This window comes from Anguilla rostrata, chromosome 3, assembly GCF_018555375.3.
Source record: "Anguilla rostrata isolate EN2019 chromosome 3, ASM1855537v3, whole genome shotgun sequence".
In the NCBI taxonomy this organism is placed as follows: Eukaryota; Metazoa; Chordata; class Actinopteri; order Anguilliformes; family Anguillidae; genus Anguilla; species Anguilla rostrata.
Genome location: NC_057935.1, coordinates 17,373,776 through 17,393,790, shown reverse-complemented (window position 1 = coordinate 17,393,790; position 20,015 = coordinate 17,373,776). Strand labels below are relative to the sequence as shown.

At 45.8% G+C, this 20,015-nt stretch overlaps 1 protein-coding gene across 1 annotated transcript in view; it reads right to left on the bottom strand.

The window, feature by feature from the left end:
• LOC135250346 (unconventional myosin-XVI-like) overlaps positions 1 to 20,015 on the bottom strand; it is a 123,978-nt gene that overhangs the window by 95,995 nt on the left and 7,968 nt on the right. The window contains 1 exon segment of the mRNA XM_064326547.1: positions 9,650 to 9,913. Within this exon segment, the coding sequence (XP_064182617.1) occupies positions 9,650 to 9,913 (264 nt within the window).

Here is a 20,015-nt window from a genome sequence, read left to right as displayed (position 1 = left end):
CCTTTGGACTTTGCAAGCTGTCACAGCCCACACCTGCCTCATATTACATTATGTCACTTGACCATCCCTCAGGTATAAGTGCCCGTAGCTCTGTTTCTACGGCAACCTCAATTTTTCTGTACGCAGACAACAATCTGGGGTGTACAACTACAGCAAGGGCACCCTGGGCATGGAGTGAGGGGGTTGGGGGGGCATAGGGTTTGCAGGGGTCCCCGAACCTGGTCCTGGAGTACCAGGGTCTGATGGTGTTTGTTGTTACTCAGCACTTACATGATAAATTAACGTTAATTTCTCACACAGTTCCCTCAACTCACCTGGTTACTTGAGGCTACATTATTTGTATTTTTAAACAACAGCCGGCAAGCCCTGCTGTTATCCAGCTTAGCCACTTCTGAACAGCATACTATAGGAATCACATAATGATGCAGTGGTAGTGATTCCATCCCATAGTGTGTTGAGATAACCATGAAGGGCGGAACAGATTAAGTGGGTCTGTCTCAGATGGCCCTGCCGCTCTGGTCTGATCGAAAGAGGAAGACGGGTGAGCTAGTCTGTAAGTACGCATGCTATTGATGGCTCTGTTTACTTACACCGGCCGGTGAAGGATTCATTTTGAAAGCATGCGGTAATGCCATGAACTGTTTCCCTCTCACGGCTATCCTTCATTTGGATTCAGGAAGTGAGCATTGAAGAACCATTATCTGATTCATAAACGTGCAAACCTATTACCCACTTGTCATTGTAGACATCCTTGTCCAAGACGGCTTACAGCACTTACAATTTAGGAAATGCCACACTTCATGGGGCTCAGCAGTCTGAGGACGCGAATAGAAGGAGCCCAAGGGCGGATTTGAACCTGCAACCCACTGGTCCAGAGCCCAGTCAAATTGCTCCTCTAAAAGCTTAATCTCTTTAGACTCAGCAAAAGGGTACTAATGGGAGGGATTTTACTCATGTTTTCAAATTTTTTTGCGGATTAGCAAAGCGTACCACAATAGATATTTCAACTTGAGTTCTGTCAGCCGAACCAGCGGCCATACACGTAAATAAGATTAGAAGCACAAATTCAGCACCTTCATGGACCTTTTCTTTTTTTACAGATATTATTAATGCATGGGACGGCTTGCCAAGAAACGCTGTAAAAGCAGCAATTGAGGCTGTTGGAGTGCTCAAGACTGGGCTTGACACAGCACTGGATACAATGCTCCAGACAGTGGCAAAATGATGAGCTGAATGGCCAGTACTCATCATCGTGCATGCTAACGTTCTCCCCACCGCCAAAGATGCGTTGGGTTTGATTACAGAGAGACCAGGTCAGTCAGAGGCACCCTTTCAAACAATTTCTCACTGTTCCTCAAAGAGCATGCCCGTAAACAGCACCATCCCCACAAGAATGCTACAGTAAACGGCCACATATACTAACATCAATGATGGTGACAAACTGTTACCATTAACAAGAGTCTAACGGTTTGCATTTTGCACATTCTACAGAAAGCCGATACGTCTTCATTATAATGAGGTGGGGAGAAAGCGCTCATGCGTGAGGATTTGGTCATGGTAATTAATTTGTTCCATTAACGAGCTGAATCTCTGCATTCTCCCCGATTCAGAGAAAGCCCCTAACCCGAGAGCTTGGGTCTGACAGCGCTTCTATGCCGTATACTGTCTCAGGTCTTGATGACCGCAGCGGTGGGAACATGTTTGATGAGGAACGAATGAACGAACGAATGGTCTGTTCGAAAAAGATTCATGACCCCCCCTCCCCCACAGACACACGCAATTAATTCCTCTCAGCAGAGTCAAAGAACACAATCCCTGCAATTTAAGTAATTAAAAAAAGCCTACTTAAAATAAGCCTGATAAAATATGACCTAATTACCTCCCGACTCGTTGTTGGAACGTGTTTGCCAATTTAATGAGAGCAGGGTAATTGTACGTGCCACAATTCTTTATGAGCAACACATTGAGAGGATAACATGGAGGCTGCTTTGGAAATGTGCCGCGGATCAGAATGAGTGGAGGCTCTTAGTCGTGTTCAGACATCACATCTGTTGTGCGGAAAACAATAAAAGCAGCCCAGTCAGCAAGTGTTTATGGGACAGTATGCGGCGTGACTAAGCACGGTCGATGACCCCCCTCGACCCCCACCCCCAAAGTGTGTGCTACCGTATGCCTTTCGCTGTCTGCCACTCCCCTTAATGTCTCCCAGGGCAACATGTGGTGACCGTGTCAGCGCTGGTGACAGATGCCTCCCCCACCCCCCACCCCCACCCCCAGGGCTCATTTCTGGCAGACTGCTAACAGCTGCTGTACGGCAGAACAAGGCCTTTGTCATGTGGGGATTTTATGGCGCTGACGCACCTTCCCCGCGTTCCAAGTCGGGAGTTTATTTTGATTGCCTCCTTTATTATCGTTTTGTTGTCGTGCATAAAGAGCAAGAGGATAAGGGGGGAGAGAGAGAGATGTGGCGAAACACCTGCTGGGAACATATGTGGCATCGCCATGCCGATGGCAAGGGGGTTGGCAGTAGGGCGCCGAGAGGTGGGGGGAAGGGGGAGCAGGGGGAGTTGCACGAGGAGACTGAGCAAGCTGGAGCTGGCACACTGGTTGTCAAATCCGCCTGAGCCTCACCCTGTGTACGTTCCCCACGGCCGTCTCCATGGTGCCACCTCTCAGGAGCTCCAGGAGGTGATAGGCTGAGGTACACCCCACACACATTCCCGGGAATTGCTGAATCTGTCCACCCAGCAATTAGTCCAGCAGCCTGAACCATTGCAGAGCACCACTAACAATATCCAGATTGCTTTTGGAACCCTCCATTTTCTGTCCTGTTCTATTTCCAGTGCCTCTGTCTCTCTCTCTCTCTCTCAGTATAAAACGGATCACGTGTACTCTCCCACTAAACACTTCAGAGATCACCGGGAATCCAATACAGCCGCACGTCACGCAGGTTCTGCCAAACCGCAGCAGTGAATTAATGAGAATGACAGAAATCAAGGTGAAGCGCGCTGATACCGCAGCCCTGTATCAGAAGCAATTTAGCAGCCTTGAAGGTCACCTTCTCCCTCCCTTCCTTAGCGTTCAGGAAAGGAAGTCCTCCACAGCAGCTACCAACAATGAGAAGACAGCAACTGTCTCATTAAAAACACAAAGTCTTGGTCTCCATCGTCTTTGGGTTAATGAGTACAGTGTTCCTTTGTGGGCCAGAGCTATCTCAGACATGTAACAGTAATTTTGAGTTCGACGGGAAGCGCTTGCGAAAAATCTTCCACTCCACAATAATCTTCAGTGGTATCCAAGACGCAACAGCATAATTGGAGTCTCCTTACATCCAGACACATTGACATAGTTTCACATCCTCTATGACAACTGATATGAAAGATATTCTGGATATACAGTTAAATTCGAAAGTATTAGGACAGTAATACAATTTAGTTGTTTTGGCTACTGAACAATGAACACAAGGCTAAATTGTGGACTACCAGCTTTAATTTTAGGGTATTCACATCCATATTGAGTGATCTGTGTAGGAATTACAGCCCTTTTTATACACACACATAATTGTGGCTTAATCTTCATTGTTTGGTGTCAACATGATTTATAATGACATTTTGGTTGGGATTTTTAAATACTTGCCTCCACCCCTTCGTACACATACCTCCTGTTGACATTTTAAGCAAATTTCCCTAAAGACATAAACCCATCCTTCCAGACTGCAGAGTTGTCAGGCTGTTGTTGGGCTTAGCATCTGCATTACAGAGCTAGCTGGCCTTTGTGTTCACATTGGCTGTTTGTGCACTTTTCACCATACTGAATCCCACAGGGCAATCCTAGGGTGCAGTATGACTCGGAGATATCAAATCAAAAACAATCAATGTCTTATCGAATGAGGCTGTGAAAGCACAGAACTCACACCTGATGGAATTGATGGGCCTTAAAACCCAGCTGCTGCCAAATTAGAAATGACAAATACCTCCCCCCCCCTCAACTAAAGTCAAGGCAAGGCAAGTGGCCAGGAGCAGCAAGACCTGCCCATCAAAGTGACTCTCTAAACTTGATGTGGTTCTAGTATGTTCAAGGTAACCCATAGGGACTCCGCTGATCTGCATTGCCGGCAGATCTTGCAGAGCACTTCTTTTTGAGGGGACCCATTCCAAACCTTCCCCCATTTCTCCACAGACCCCGCCGCCCCACACCTCTCAGACACTCCCCAGGGGTGTTTTCACTCAGCCACATGATTCACGGACACCTCTTAGTAGCCATGTTTATCTTCTCAAAGCTGAAACCCAGCTAAATGTCTTTAAAATACTCCCCCCTTTAAGCAATAATGATCCATGACTTTTGGAAAGCGTGTAAACCCTTGCATGAAAACTAACACATAAGATAACTTTGATATGTAATACCCTAAGAGTGAAAGGAATGAACTTTCACATGCCTTTTTCTCCCCTTCTCATCTCTGTTCATGGGTTACTGATATCGGCCTGCATCAAATTCAAAGCTAGCCCATCGAGCAGCTAAAGGGACTATTCCATTACAACTTCAAAAGATCAGCACGCCAGTCTACACAGCAGCCAGACTTCTCCGGTCTGCTGCCCCAGGGTGCCTGACCCCCCTGACCCCTGTATGCCTGCACTTTCCAGTCACGTTTCTGTCCTGGCCCCTTGGGGGTGGAATGAGCTTCCCATTGCTTTCAGAACAGCAGAAACTTTGCCCAACCTTCCACCTCTGAGGATCAGCCTCTTCAGACTGCACCTCTTCAGCTATCATCTTTATTTCTTTCTTTCTTTCTTTGGATTTTTTTTAGGGAAAATTTTATAGATATAGCTGTGTAAAGGTAGGTCATCTTCATAGTGATATTCTCTTGAGTTTACAATACAAATTGTTGGTTTGTTCAGTTAACTTTACATTTATTGAGCATAAATGTATAAATGAGCCTTCTGTGCCTTCTCGGTTGAATTGAACTTTTGTATTCCTGAGACACTGATGTTCTCCACTTATTCAAGTCACTCTGAATAAGAGCATCTAGCTTAATGATTGTAATGACCTGGGCCAAACAGGATTAACTCAGTGCAGACCATGAAAAAACACAGTATGCTTCGATTTCATCAGAGCTAAATCGCATCCCGCAATCATACGTAATTTGTGTCTTCAGATTGATTTCCCTTCTTCCAAAGGGCGATATCTTGGATAAAACATCCTGCCAAAAATTGGAAATCTTTACCTAATGGTGGCCTTGTTTTGCAGATAGCCGCTATTCCATTCATATATAAAACAGCCCTGCGCTGTACCAGAGCTGTTATTTGCAATGACAGCGTTTGTCATACTCGCGGTTTGCGCGGTATGCCTTTGTTTCGCGATAATGAAAGCAGCGGTCTTGCGCGGCGAACGTGTGACAGCGCTGGAAATTGCTTCCCAAATCGCGGACTCGCAGACCGGCCTGCGAAATGCCCCCCGGCGATCCTCAGTACTGGGCTCTTTTTATTTACAAAGGGGCATCTGGATTTATATTGGAAAATCAATGGGATGGATCGAGCCCGCGGTGCTGCAGAGCGCGAGAGGCGAAATCAACGGCTCCCCGGACGACGCGAGCGGCGCAGGATCCTCCGGTCCGTCCCTCTCCTCCGACTGCGATGGCGTGATGGAGCGGTGGATCGCATTCGCTCCACAGCGACGGACAGCGCCGGTCAGTCTGTGCGGACTCATACTGCCAATCACTGACGATGAACGTCGTTTTAAAAAATTCACCGCACAAAGTTTAGTAGACAAAGATCTCGTGTGTTCAAATAAGAGCTTTAAATAAGTAAGTATTTGCTGAAATTACTGTTTCCATGCCAACAAGACCACTAGATTATAGGTTTAGCAGCGATCACAATGATGCCAGAGAGAGCAATGTTATGCATTACGCATTTAGATGACTAAACAGTAATCTATTTAAATGAGTAATCCAGCAAGGTTCAGTAGAAATCTTTAAAACCTTTTCACTAGTCAGCAAAAATAAATGAATTAAAAATTCCAGTTTAACATCCTGAGGACTCCTTGTTGTGCCATCTGCGGTATATTTGTTATATTAATTTGTTGATTATGTCTATACTCAGGGCGATTAATATTGATAAAAATGTCATCTTATCCAAGTGTTCACTAGATGCCTCACTAAATCTGCACCCAAAATGGGATTTGAAACAGCAACCAAGTGGTTAAATGCACAGTTCATTCAACACTATCTGCTCCCAGACTCTGCCATTCTACAGTTCCTTTTGAGCAGTGCTGATCCAGCCAATTTCGCCACTGCTGCCGCCGAACACTCCATCACTGCCATTAAAGAGATATGCATACACGCATTCTTTTTTATTGTCATAATTCAGTATTGCTTCGTGCCCCTGTGACAGTTGTGATTACAGGGGGCATGCATCCACACCTCCTACTGCAACAGAGGTTATGGTGACAGCTTAAAGTTAATATAAAAAACAATGACAGGGGAAAAATGCTATCTCTCTAGTTGATAATGATGTTATTTTCCCTTTTTTTTTTTTTGCTGAACCGAGACTCTGGGAAATGGCCCTTTGTTTTTCATTTAGAGAAGGATTTGAACAGGCTTATTCAAAGCTAGTTCTAGGTGACCTGAAAGATATAGCAAACATTGTTATACCCATAATAATCTATGTCTAAAGGGAAAATTCACACTGGTTATTCCTGTTAATGATCAAATGACCTGAGCATTGACTTGGCTGTTAAATGCTTTGGCTTTGTGAAAATCAGCAGAGGCTGCATCACCAGAGGAATATTACTCAAATCATAAGGTTTTAGGAAGAAATTGTAGTATACTAAAAGACATGATTATGCTGAATGTGATAAAAGACTGAAAACATAATTGGATAATTTCCAATCATGTTGGTGTCACCTGGGACCACAATATCTACCTAACTGCATTGATTAATCCCCCCCTCCCACAGTCAAAACAATTTAAAAAAAAACACAACTGGACAAGAACATATACGTAGATAGCATGGGAAAATCCCTTCCCCCCTACCTGCTAGAGATTTTTTTTTTTTACATCAAAATCCTACCGTGTGGGAGATTTAATTTCCCTTTCTTCTAAAGATGTTGATGATTCCTTAGCTGACCATAATTCTAGAACATTTCCTTATGATCGGCTGTGCAGGCCCCGGGCAAATCCATCCCCTGCATATCTGTTCACGATGCCACAGGTTTTCAAAGGGAAACCTGATTCTGTACTGATTGGCCCCCCTGTTCCTTCGCACTGTTCCTTCCTCAACAGAGAGATGTATTTACAGTGTCCCCCCCCAAACCCCCTTATTCACCTACAGCATGTCATCTGTTACAGCATACTAATCTTTGCACTGGCATTTATATGCCAAAAAACTGTCAAATCACCTAGAACAAAGCAGGTTCCCGAGAGAGGTGAAGTGTTCTGGGCAATGTCGCCCGCTAGTTTAGGGGAAATCCTTGGTTGCTAGCACCCGTGAAAAAAATCAATAAAGCGACAACCGTTTAAAAATAACAACATCAATCCCTCCAGGGCTGTCTGAGTTTTATAGTGTTGCCACTCTCTAATGTAGAGAGTATAATCAACTACCAGTGTAAAAAATAACTACAACTGTCTGCTTTCAATCTATCAATTGCAAGTGTTCACACCCTTGCTTTACTTGCTTCCGCTTAGGCGTTATTGCTTTCATGAGCAGGAATAGGTGTTGCTTCAAACCACCCGGCAATGGCAAAGAGTCAGACTGAATCAAAACTTCTCTCTTCCTTGTCAAATTTGACCAAGTCTGAGTAGGTAATAATGAGATAATCTGTCTTCTGCAGCAAAAACCTATGGTAGAGCCAGGATGCTAATATGTGATTAGCAGGTGGGCACAAAGACCCATGGTTTTTCCATGAGATTCATGAGCACGGCAGCTGGTGCTGAAGATGGACTGGACAGCACTGGCAGCCAGTGGGATTTACACGGTGACCTGCAAGGGCTTCTGGGGGGTTTGACAGAGATTGGTAAAGACAGCTGGGGGTGGGGGGGGTTTGACAGTGCGGGATTGGTTGGGAAGAGGGAGGGAGAGAGGAATCACCTGCTTGTGGTAACAGTGAGTCTTGTTTGATTCTCCCAGAGCAGAGTATGCTGCAATATGATTACATCCATCCAATACGACTGGGTTTCAGAAAAATAAACACACTGCCTCCACACACATTTGTGGAAGGCTTGTATTACTCAAGAGAATATTATGATGAAGACTTAAATGTTCTGAGTTTAGTATCTGAGATTAACCCTCGGTTACTTGCACTATTTTCATCATGGTACAGCTTTCCAGTGTATGTATTTGCACATGTCCAATAAACTCACACAATAAATGCATTCACACGCAGATTAAACATTTAGCTGTATTAATTAATTAATTATCTTATTTTTTTCCGTCATTTCTAGCTGCCATTGGCTGTGAGCAGTACAGTAACAGAATAAAGACAAAAGGCAGCCGTTATATATTTAACAGTAGACAGCAGCATGTCCACACAGGCATGTCCACAGTTATTTGTCTTTGCTCTGTTGCAGTTTTGTTGCTTGATTACATTTGTATTGTCACATTGAGCTCCAATCTTTGGACGGCTCTGTGATCACCGTTGAGCCTCGCTCTTTGATAGATCATTTTTGCCTGCTCCCGGGGAGCCTGGCCCATTCTCAGAGCGTTAGCCTTTTCCTTTTTCGACTCCAAAATAATCGCTGTGACTAATGAGTTGATACTTCACGGCTAATAAGCATTCTTCTTCTGGAAATTAATTTGGCCTTTTCTCCGCTGTCCCAGTAGCCCCCAGCCCGCTGATCTAATCCCCCTCACACCCCCATGTCTCTGAATGAGAAGGATATTGGATAAAAGGGCACCATTTAGTTGGGCGATTCAGCAGGTGCCGATGGTCACCGAGGGAGGGCAGCTGTGGGAGACGGGACCGCGTGACAGTTTGGATTCCTTGAACCCGGTGGTTGTTAGGCGTTGTGACCATGAGCTCCATAAGACTGCCCTTCCACCCAATCCCTGGGGGCACTGCGCTTGTGTTTCTGCAGGGCCCTTTCACCGAGAGCCCCACCCTTTCTCTCCAGCAGGGTGATGTCATTTGGCCCTTTTCAAAAGGCCAATGAGTTTAAGCTGAACAGACTTTGCAGTTAACTTTCCCCAGCATCATATCTTCATTCTGTTGCTTCAAATCATGAGCAGACAAAGCGTGTGCTAACTTTTCCCAACACTATAGCATAAATGAAGCTTTAAGGTCTACTTTTTAGATTTAAGAGATCAACATACAAGAATGTCAGCCGTGAAGAACAGCGCCCAATTGCATTATTTCTTGGAGGATAAGCAATGGGCACGATGATAATTTTACACACACAACTCAAGTGCCGAGATCCAGCTGTTTAAGTGTCCATTTGTAGATGGAGGAAATATTACCAGGCAATCACTCAAGCACATCATACCTTGTAAGGCTCATTTTGAGATGTTTTATTTTTCTACGATTTCATTTTAGAAATTAAAAAAAAAAAATTGGATTTAGTTTGGAGTTTACCAGTTGCTAGATAGCCCGCTAGCAGCAAGGTGTAGGATTCCCCCCCACCCGTCCCTGTCCCCCCTCTCCGGCCCAGCGAATGGCTCACCTTCCTTATCGTCGTGACGCACAATGGCGTCCTGGATGACGTCGGACACGCCGAAGCGGACCTTGTGCTTCTTGCGGGGTCTGGGACGGGCCCCGGGGCCCGCCTGCTTCTGGAGGGCCCTCTCGCGCTCGTAGTACGCCCGAATCTGGTCGCACCGCATCCGCCTGACCAGCCGCTGGCGCTGGCCCACGGGCAACGAGTCCAACAGGCACTGGTCGATCTCCATGTCGTGGGAGCGAAAGACGTTACATAGCTGAAAACAACCTGGTCGACAGACGGGGAGAGGAAGGGAGTGAGAGAGGGAACGAGAGAGACGGAGAATACATCAGCATCTTCAAAGGCGAGGAGCGAGGGAGGAGGAGTGTTGTTACTGTTTACACTGGAAACAGTGAGAGAGGGGCAGGGAAAACACTGTGGATGTTGACATTTCTGCTGTTTTTTAAGCAGTTTACAATCTGGTTTTCAGGCCCATGTAACTAAATATGAATGTGAATCTTTCTGGTCTTCTCTTGATGTTTCTTAGCAGACTGCTACTGTTACACTGCTATGTGCACATTAATTCTGATTCTCATTCACAGTAGAACTGCTAAATTATCCATTGTAAATATTTACCACTATTCCAGTGCCAAAACACATAGCCATGTAACATTACAGTACAGCTGGCACTGGCTGGCACTTTTACTGACTGTCTGGCTCATGGTCTCTCTGACTGATCTGTTCTCTTTCTAAATCCACCTTGAGAAAAAAAAAAGGACGCATTAATAGCCAAGTTATCTTGGACATGTCTCAGAGACTGACGTGGCCGCATTCCAGCAATACAGAGTAATTCAGAACTCAGCGGAATTCAGACTCCCCCCCGGTTGCCGTGGAAACGCTCGGGCCAGCATCATCGGCCGGTCCAGCCCTGACCTTGAGGCTGGTCTGACAGTGGGTCCAGACAGAACTCCAGAAGCGTTAGGGCTCTGATTAAAGCCTCCTCAGAACAGGAGCTGAAGCGCAACACACAGCACAGTACAAAACACTGTGGCATTCTGGGGAGGTTAGAGAGGACACACAGCAGCCTGTTTTTACTCAACGACTCATAACCACACCATGCAGCAACAGTGCAGTATGGAACGACACAGCTGCTTGCAAACTGCTCTGTGAAACCGTCAAACAGCCCTCTGCCATTGCACGCATATAGATCACTGTATGGCACGCAGGTTCAAATCTCACACAAGACGGGACACGTTGTAGCCTAAAGCAAGGACTGCTTTATCATCATAGCCCAGAGTAACTGCAGCTGTATAAGCACAGAAGGTGCTGTGTACTATGTCCAATACATAGCCTAAATAATGAGAGAAATCCTAGAAATGATATTGTGTGTGCTATTTTTATCAGTTTTTTTCTTTATAGAGCAACAACTAATTCAACACTGAATTCAAAACTGAGTGACTGTTCACCTCCTGGCAAGTGAAACAAGTCTTTCCTGGTTCCTAAACAAGGGCTGTTATGAACATAACAACATATGGCTTTGCATAAATTTGGCCGTTACAGTGGCATGCTGCCAAGAGAAATCCTGCTAAAACCTTGAGGTTTTGAGAATATGATGGGATGTTTTCTGTTAGAACAGTGGTAATTTTGAACAGCTGATGGGGATGTAGTAAGAATGTGAATGAGCACTTACTATTTTTGAGCAAAATAATTACAGAATATAATTTTGTTTTCTCTACCTACTGCACCTAGGATAACATGATTTACCCAAGTTGGACATGTCCCTCACTCAACATCTTTTGTTTCTGGAACAACGTTCCTATTAACCAATTGTTGCCCACTGATGTCATCAGTTTGTGCTGAAAAACCCTGGGCTCCTGAGCTTTTTCAAAATTCCCTCCAAAACTCCCCAGTTGCCAGAGAGGTACCTTACTATGTGCACCATATCTCTGCAATTCTGTTTGCAAAATTTAACAGAATTATAGATTTAATGAAAATATTTTAGTGGTACCTTATTTCCACCGTTTATTTTCACTATTTTAGTTGGTTGTATTTGTAGCTGAGGTAGAGCAGTGCTTAACTGAGCTAAGATAACTAGCTAGTTAGAAGTTAAACTTCACTGAAAACACTTTATTGTTCACAAATTAATAACTAACCAATTTGTTACATTGAGTTATACTAATGTTAAGCTAAGATGACACAAGGCTAACTATTAGCACGTGTACTTGTTAGCCTAACTAGCTAACTAATGTGAACTATAAAGAGGGCTTGTTTAAACAAATTACTGAAACAGGAGCAACTAAAATATTTCAGTAAATCAAGGATTTTGTTAGTATATACATTCAGATTTCTGTTATATTCATGTGACACATTTGCCTCCTATTTGGTGAAACCACATCTGAACTTCCTTTTTTTAAGTCCTGATGAAGACCAGCTGTTGGCTTTTCTTCTGTCCCAGCATTTTTAATATCATAGCAATCACAATAAAGGCTTTTTAATCCATTCTTTTCCCTGTGTTTTTGTGTTTGGAGTACCTAGAACATCAATCAGCTTTGCTTTAGGATTGCTTCGTCCCCCCAGTTCCAAGAGAACCCATATCTACTATGTTTTTACAAGAGCACCCAGTTTTATTTATATATTTTTTGTTTCAAATCAACAAAATACATTTTGTTTGGTGTTGTGAACTGAAATGCGGTGCTACCCAATAGCTTATCTCTCTGGAAAGCAGAATTTTGAAATGGCTCAGGGCAGGGAAGGTTATTCGGCACGCACTAATAACATCAGTGAGCAATGATTGGTTCATTGGAATATTGTTTCAGGAACAACAATAGTGATCCAGGAGCATATCCTACTTGCCTAAATCACATCATGCACTGCACCTTCATGCAATAGTGCACTCCATATGTACCACATTGTGCCCTCTTTCAGATAAATAAATTAATTAAAAATTATATAAAAGTCTAGATTTGTCCAATCTTTTGCTCTGGATAGAATATCATAATAAATTATTCAATTTGCACTTAGATTTGATCCCTCTGAAAAAAAGAAAGAAAATGAAAAAGTGAACTTAAATCCCACTGAAAGTTTTTTTTTTTAGGGAGAAGTTTTACCAAAATAATTGCAGCAATGTTCAGTTATCCACTTTAAATCACCCTTAGAGTAATTGGACAGCAGCAGACTTGTACTTCATACATTATGAAGCAGCCAAACTTACACAGCAAGAGAAAAGAGTATGGGAGTCTAACCTAAAAATGATTCAACCAGTCAGCCTGGGCAAACTGTCACACGTCGCCGGGAAAAGAAAATGAAACAACTAGCCAAATTCATATTGGTATACAAGACAACAGCTTGCACGTCAGTGATATACTATTTCTGTAAGCCACAATGAAAGCTGTGATTCCAGGATTAGTTTCTCACAAAAACATGGCAGGCACGCTCTGAAGCACATCTGGAGTGTCAGCCCGAGTAGACGATTCAGAAGAAGTACTTTTTGTCTCAGACACAGAGGAGACGTGCTGGCGAGGCAGAGAGGCTTGATAGTTTAATGGGTGATTCTGAAAGCCTTTATGTGTCACGCAGCAATCGAGCACACCTTTTCATGCAGCACTACATTTGCATTTACATGTAAGCCTTTAGCAAACGCTGTTATCCAGAACGCTTTACATAAGTGCACGCAAAAAGGTTTCGGCAATGAAGAGTCGGTGCCAAGTCATTGGGTCACAACTGATAGAAGCCGTTAATACACAACTTTCATGGTAAAAGTGCACACCAGTCTTTTCACATCTACTTTTATAAATGAAAACCTGAGGTAACACTTTTCCTTACAGCTCAGATTACTACCTTAATGTAACTGTTGCACATTTTTACCATGTTATTTATCACACATCTTGAGCTTCAGAGAAAAGGGCAAACAGACTTTAGCTTCACCGTCTGCTTGACCATGCCGACCAATGGTTTTCCAGTCCACCGGGCACATTTTTACAGGAAAACATGAGAAGCTTATCCTTTAAAATTTTTACTTCTGCACTATTTTATAATATCCCTGTATCACTTACATACAGCAGCAGTGCACATACACACAAGAGTACCCCTTGCAGCTCCCAGCCTCAGACGGGTTCATGCACAGTAAAATGTCCAGTGTTAATTCAACTCATTGAATTGAATTCAACTAATTCCAGAGTGTGACCAAATGTTATTTGTTAAGAGTGGAATTAACACTGTAAGAGCTGAATTAACACTGCGCATTTTACAGTGTGGGTCCTCTATCTGCTGTCCTTGGTCTGACCTTTGCTGGACAGTGGCAGAGCAGTGGTAGCGGGTGGTCGGCCGGGCGGGGCATATTTTCGGGGCTCCAGTGTTTCGGGGGCCTGCAGGTTGGAACGGGACGGCGGCCAGCGGCTCATTTTGCAAAAAAAAAAACAAGCAGAGCATCTGTCACAGTTGGGCCTTATATCTCTCAGCAAAAGGTCTGTGAGAGAACGCCCGCGGGGAAGAACGCTGGACACTCGCCCCCACTTTGCAGTAAATGGAGGGGATAGCCAAGGGGGAGGCACGGGGCACGCTCGGCAAAAGGCCTGACAGCGTGCCCTGTGTTTCAAGGGCGAGACGGGGAGGAGGTGCTTTCCATTTGCCGTCATGCTCAGGACGCAAGTTTCACAGCGCTCCAGGTGTCGGGCCTAAGCTGCTGCGTACAGCAGAATGAACTATGCAGGAACCTGGGGAAGATTGATGATTGCAGGCGGTTTGACCCCCTTACGGCAATTTACACGCTCAACACACCTAAGACTTTTCAACCGAAACTTGTGCAGACATCATCAACCATTTTCCTGGCCCACTGAAAAAAGAGAGAGAAAAAAAACCCCTAAACAAAAGCATGACCAGCGAATCTCCGGCTTTTACTGTTTGTCATAATAACAGATGTGCGTCCCTCGGGCAATCGGCGATCGCTCGGTTTAACGGCCGTGTCGGTTCGCCTTGGGCCCGCCCCTTCACCGCCCCGCCGTCCTGTCAGGATAAAGAAAGACGTCTCGGCTGCATCTGGACACGCCCATCTATCGCTCTGCCAATACAAATCTGAAGACCGAGTCCTCTTCCCCGCCGGCTCCCTCTCTAAATCAATCTGACTCGTTAATGGCATCTTCAGGAAGGGCCGTCACCTGAACAGATGGCCGCTCCCCCTCCCGGCCTGACATCAGAGCTTCGGATCCACCTACCGCACGGAGGGACACTTCCAGAGGGAAGCACCGCCCCGCACCCCCCGACACTGTTTAAAGAGGCATCGCAGGCCACCGGAGAGGGACAGACAGGCGTATGCGGTCCATCTCCACTCATGCCATGCTACGCGGTGCCACGCCTGTCACTCATAAGGGCACAGCCAGGGGCAGGACCACCTGGGGTCTCCGCGCGCGGACCAGATGGCGAGGCGGAGCGGCGTCAGGTGGTGATTGGGCGGCGGTGAGCCCCGTCAGCAGAACCGTGACGGACACCTGGAGCGATCCCCCCCAACCCGTCTTCTCCTCACCTGGGCCGACAGCCCGACGGGGGGGCGGGACACTGAGCAGACACGCTTTTATCTGCGGCTATGGCGCGAGCTACGCTTTACTTCCTGTCGAACCCGTTTCACTCTCCCCTGTCCTGCTTTCCTTGAACAGGCGAGCAGGTCCTCTCCTTGGTTGACTCAGCCCATTTATTCTGATACGCCTTGTGAGGGATTACAGTAATTAAAAAGAGTGAATTTAAATAGTGAAATATGCATATATTAGAACCTGCAAGGAAATGTAAACCACCCTCCGCTACTGTAAAAAAATTACATTTGGATGTACTCATAAAACGTGGAGGACACCTTTAAGATCAATGCATCTGCATGAGTTCACTGACAGTGTATTTAAAAGAGTCTCTGCTTGAAATGTGCATGACCTTTGCAGTAAAATCCCCTCAAAACCACCAGAGTACAATTGGATCATGCAGCAGGTGCAGACTAGTTGGATGTCTTTATCTACGGAGGCATAGATCCATATAAAAATTCACTGCTCAGCTCATGAGAGCCCATAAAGCTAACACAATCTAAGCATTTCATTACCTATTGCGAGATCTGGCTTTACTATCTTGTTACGGCGTGATCCATGTTCAAAGGTAAAACAGCGGGGCTCTGACCGAGTCCCATTACAAAGCTTCCCCCATCCTTGACCAGCTCGGGTCCCTCTGCTTTAACTCCAGGCACAGACAATAAACCACTGACCCGCGGCTATAGGAATCACGCAGGACAGAACGCCCCGCGGCGCGTCTGTAAACCTCTGTGGAATTCTCATTCTGGCACTGCTGAGGTGTGAGTTGCCCCACGGTGACCTCTTTCCAAATCTGTTTATGAAATCTGTCTCAGAGACCGAGCGGCTGAGTCCCAAAGTGACTCAAGTGTCACTCCTTGCAGCATCTAAGATCATTAATATAAAATTACTCGAGAAGTCAGAAGAGGAGTACAGTTAGACCTGTCATACTATGTGCTCTAAACCAATGCGTATGCCTTTGTGGTTCTAACCCTACTAAATATAGGAGTATCATGCTGGCAGAGACTTGGAGAGTATCAAATTCAACTGGCACAGTTTTTGTATTTTCATATTCAAGCATGCAGACGGTCTGTGTCTACTTTCCATATACATTATACACTGAGGAACAGAAAAGCAAAAATCCAAAGCAACTTGACTGGACCACAAGCTACAGCCCGTAAAAACATGTGTCTGCAGCAGCAAATGTGACACATATTGATGGTGTTTCATGAGCACGCATTCCAAAATGTACTGTCCTTCTCACTAACTAGTGGACTGGACCAGGTAATCCCACATAATACACGCCACCTCCAAATTCATTGAGCTCTCATGCACAGCATCCTTAATTAGACAGGTGAGTGAAAGAGAGAGAGGGAGAGCGAGAGAGAAAGTGAGAGAGAGAGAGAGAGAGAGAGAGAGAATCCTGTTTTTGCTTCAGTAGGTGAACCTATTGAGTTGCTGCCAGATATTGATTAACATTGGAATATTCTACTTGCGTCCAGATAATAAAAGCGAAAGGTGAGTGGACAGAGGTTAAATTAACTCTCACAGACAGCTGTGAGAGACAGGGTTGAGAGAGGGCTCTCTTCCAGTGCACTCTGTTGCAGGAAAGATCCTCGAGGGCTTTCTATGTGAGTGGACTGTGAAATCTGCTGGCTTCACTTGCACAAGTGCAGCGGCCACATGCTGCATAGAGAATGCTGAAATCCAAAAACTACTCAACGCAAGCAACTCGGCCATGTTCACTGACAGCTGTGTTGGGTTGAGCCGGGCTTGTGCTCATACAGCATGCACACGCACACGCACACGCACACGCACACACACACGCATATGTACTGTGCACTGTACTTCATTCTTTGAAGTCATATCCCGATTCTTTATCAGATGCTGGGCAAATCTGAGAGGTAGACTCCTCACATCTTCATCCCAGAAGCTGCCCCTACTCACTGACCACAAACTCCCATCACTCTCTCACATCTCTCTCTCTCCTTCTTTCTTTCTCCTCCTCTCTCTCTCATCCTCCTCAATCTCTGACCAAGCCCCTGTCCTTGTGTATTCACCTTCATGCTCCTCTCCAAACCCAGATGCGATGTGACCATTTGGACAGACACTCTGTTTTATTCCTGAACCCCTGTGTGTGCCTGAAGGGAAAAGTGCGTTAGTTAATCGACTCCCTGCCTCACCGACAGCAGTATCGAATCTGGCTGGAGGACAGAGGCAAGCAGCCATTCTCTCTCTCTCTCTCTCTCTCTCTCTCTCCTTCTCTTTCTCTCTCTTCCTCTCTCTCTCTGTCCTTTTCTCCCTCTGTCTCTCGAAACCTTTAGCATTGCTGATGGCCCTGAAGTACCCAGACACAGAGAGCAGATGCAGATGCTTGTGACTTTGACGCATTTAGCCATCATGTTCATACACTGACATCTGCAGTAAAGCTGCCACACTGCCCCCATACTACACACACACGCATATATGTGCACACACGGACAGAAACACCCACACATGCAAATGTACATACGCATTCTCACAAATGTGAATGCACTGCACATGCATACACACACACCACATAAACACACATGCACACACACACACACACACATAGATACACACACACACGTGCACACAAACACAGAAACGTACACAGACACATACATGCACACAAACAGTCATAATGACACACACACACCCCCAGTATGCATACACACACACATTCACACAAATTTGAATGCACTGCATATGCATAAACACACACACACTCACATGCACAGACGTCCATACAGATACACACATGCACACACGCGTGCATATACACACACATGCACATGGATGCACATAAAGATATAAATGCACACACACAGATATACACACACACACAAACGTGCAGGCACTCATAGCGTACGCACACATGCCACGATAACCTGAGTCTCTCAGAAGCGCAAGGTAAGATATGCACCGCCAGGTAGGGACACTCGATCTGCAATAGCGGCATCGTCCCCCTTTTTCACCCCGTGTTAAAGCACCACACATCACCAGCCAAATGCTCCAGAACACACCCACCCCCCCAAAAAACGACAGACCTGACTTTCAGAATGAAAGGGTAAAGAGATGCACACTGACACAGTGTAGACACAGCATAAAGCCCCAAAGAGACATTACGGTCAGACTTATCAAAAATAAATAAACAAATACATAAGGAAGAGAAAGACAGCTCTGCAGGCTGCTACTTACAGCATTTGATAAAATGGTAGTGTGACATCTTTTCGGCTCACGCGACAGCTACAGGTTCCAGCATTCTCTCACAGCACAGGAGTAGCCGGGTGTGTGTGTGTGCGTATGGGGGTGGGGGGGGGTGAGAGGGTCGGTGGTGGTGGAATACGTCATTCAGCGCTTGTATGCCAGCGGTACTTGGTTTACCTCCGCATGCATTATTTAAAGCAGATCGGATTCGCGTAGCGGCGACGGCGGAGCGGCCAGCATCCCCGACCAGCCGCGGCTCGACCAGTCCTCGCCGATCGCGACGCAAGCGTGTGAGGACCGGAGAGCCCTGCCCGCGTCTCCGACCACGACTGCTACACGTGCTATTGTAGTGCCGGTGATTGGCAGCCCCCTGGTCACGCCTCCTCTCTCTCCCTCCCTCACTCTCTCTCTCTCTCTCTCTCTCTCTGCCTCTCTCCCTCCCTCCCTCGCTCGCTCGCCTGCCAGGCTCGGCGCCGCTGCTCCGCAGAGCGGCAGCAGAGAGAGAGCAGCTGCAGCGAGAGAGAGAGAGAGAGAGAGAGAGAGAGAGGTGCGCTGCTGCACTGCGGCTGACAGCTTAACTGCTTTCCAACAGTCTCTAACAGGCCGCAAATTAGCAGGCTGATGAGCGGGGGGGCCTGGGCTCAGCGGCGGAGCGCGGCGCGGCGCCGCGGTCCATCTTCCCGTGTGTCACGGGCCGGGCGCGCGAACACGCTCTGATTTACACGCATCACGGAGGACGGCAGGAGGATTTAGTATTTAGCGTGTACGTGTGTGTGTGTGTGTGTGTGTGTGTGTGTGTATGTATGACTGTTTGCCGGGAGAGAGAAAGGGAGGGAGTTGAAGAGAGAGAGAGTGAAGAGAGAGTGTGTGTGCGTCCGTGTGCGGTTTATGTATGCATGTACGTGTCTTCCGCTCGTGACAGGCAGACTGACAAATTTTGTTTTGAAGTGCCTTGGAAATCTGACAAATACTTTGGCTAGTGAGTGCATATTAGATGTTTGGTGGTACATTATTATAATTTTTTTTTATTCCTTTCCTTTTTTTAATTTTTTTTTTACAATGCCTTAACTCAAGACCGAGAGAGAGAGAGAGCAGGAAATCCTAATATCTGTATTCAGGTCATACATTTAACTCTTTCCTCTTTCCAGCAACCACAAACGAAATTGAAGCAGGAGAGGATTCCACAATCCAGAAGCAAATCCCACATAGCACATTATGGGGAATTATTGCCAAAGATGAGCATAAGCAAGTATTGCACTATAGTGTTTAGTATCTGTAGCATACCTTGCAATAAACACACCCAATATCTAACAAAAAAGTAATCGATAGTGAAGCATGAATTATGGAGCATTTTCATGGACACAATCAGGAAGACGAAATAACCTCCTGCAAATGTACAATATGTGTGTTTCAGCAAGCCGGACGCAAATACCAACCCTATCTTAATCTTGTCAGGCTGAGCAGCTGTGTCTCCAGGTTAGCCGAGGGCAAGAGGAGGGGGGGTGGTGCTGGGGGCTGTACCATCTCAGCATTTCCTCTCAGAGAAAAAGGCTAAAGGAGGGCATCCTCCAACAGGCACAGCTTCGTCCCATCCCAGAGAGAGAGGCACAGACGAGGAA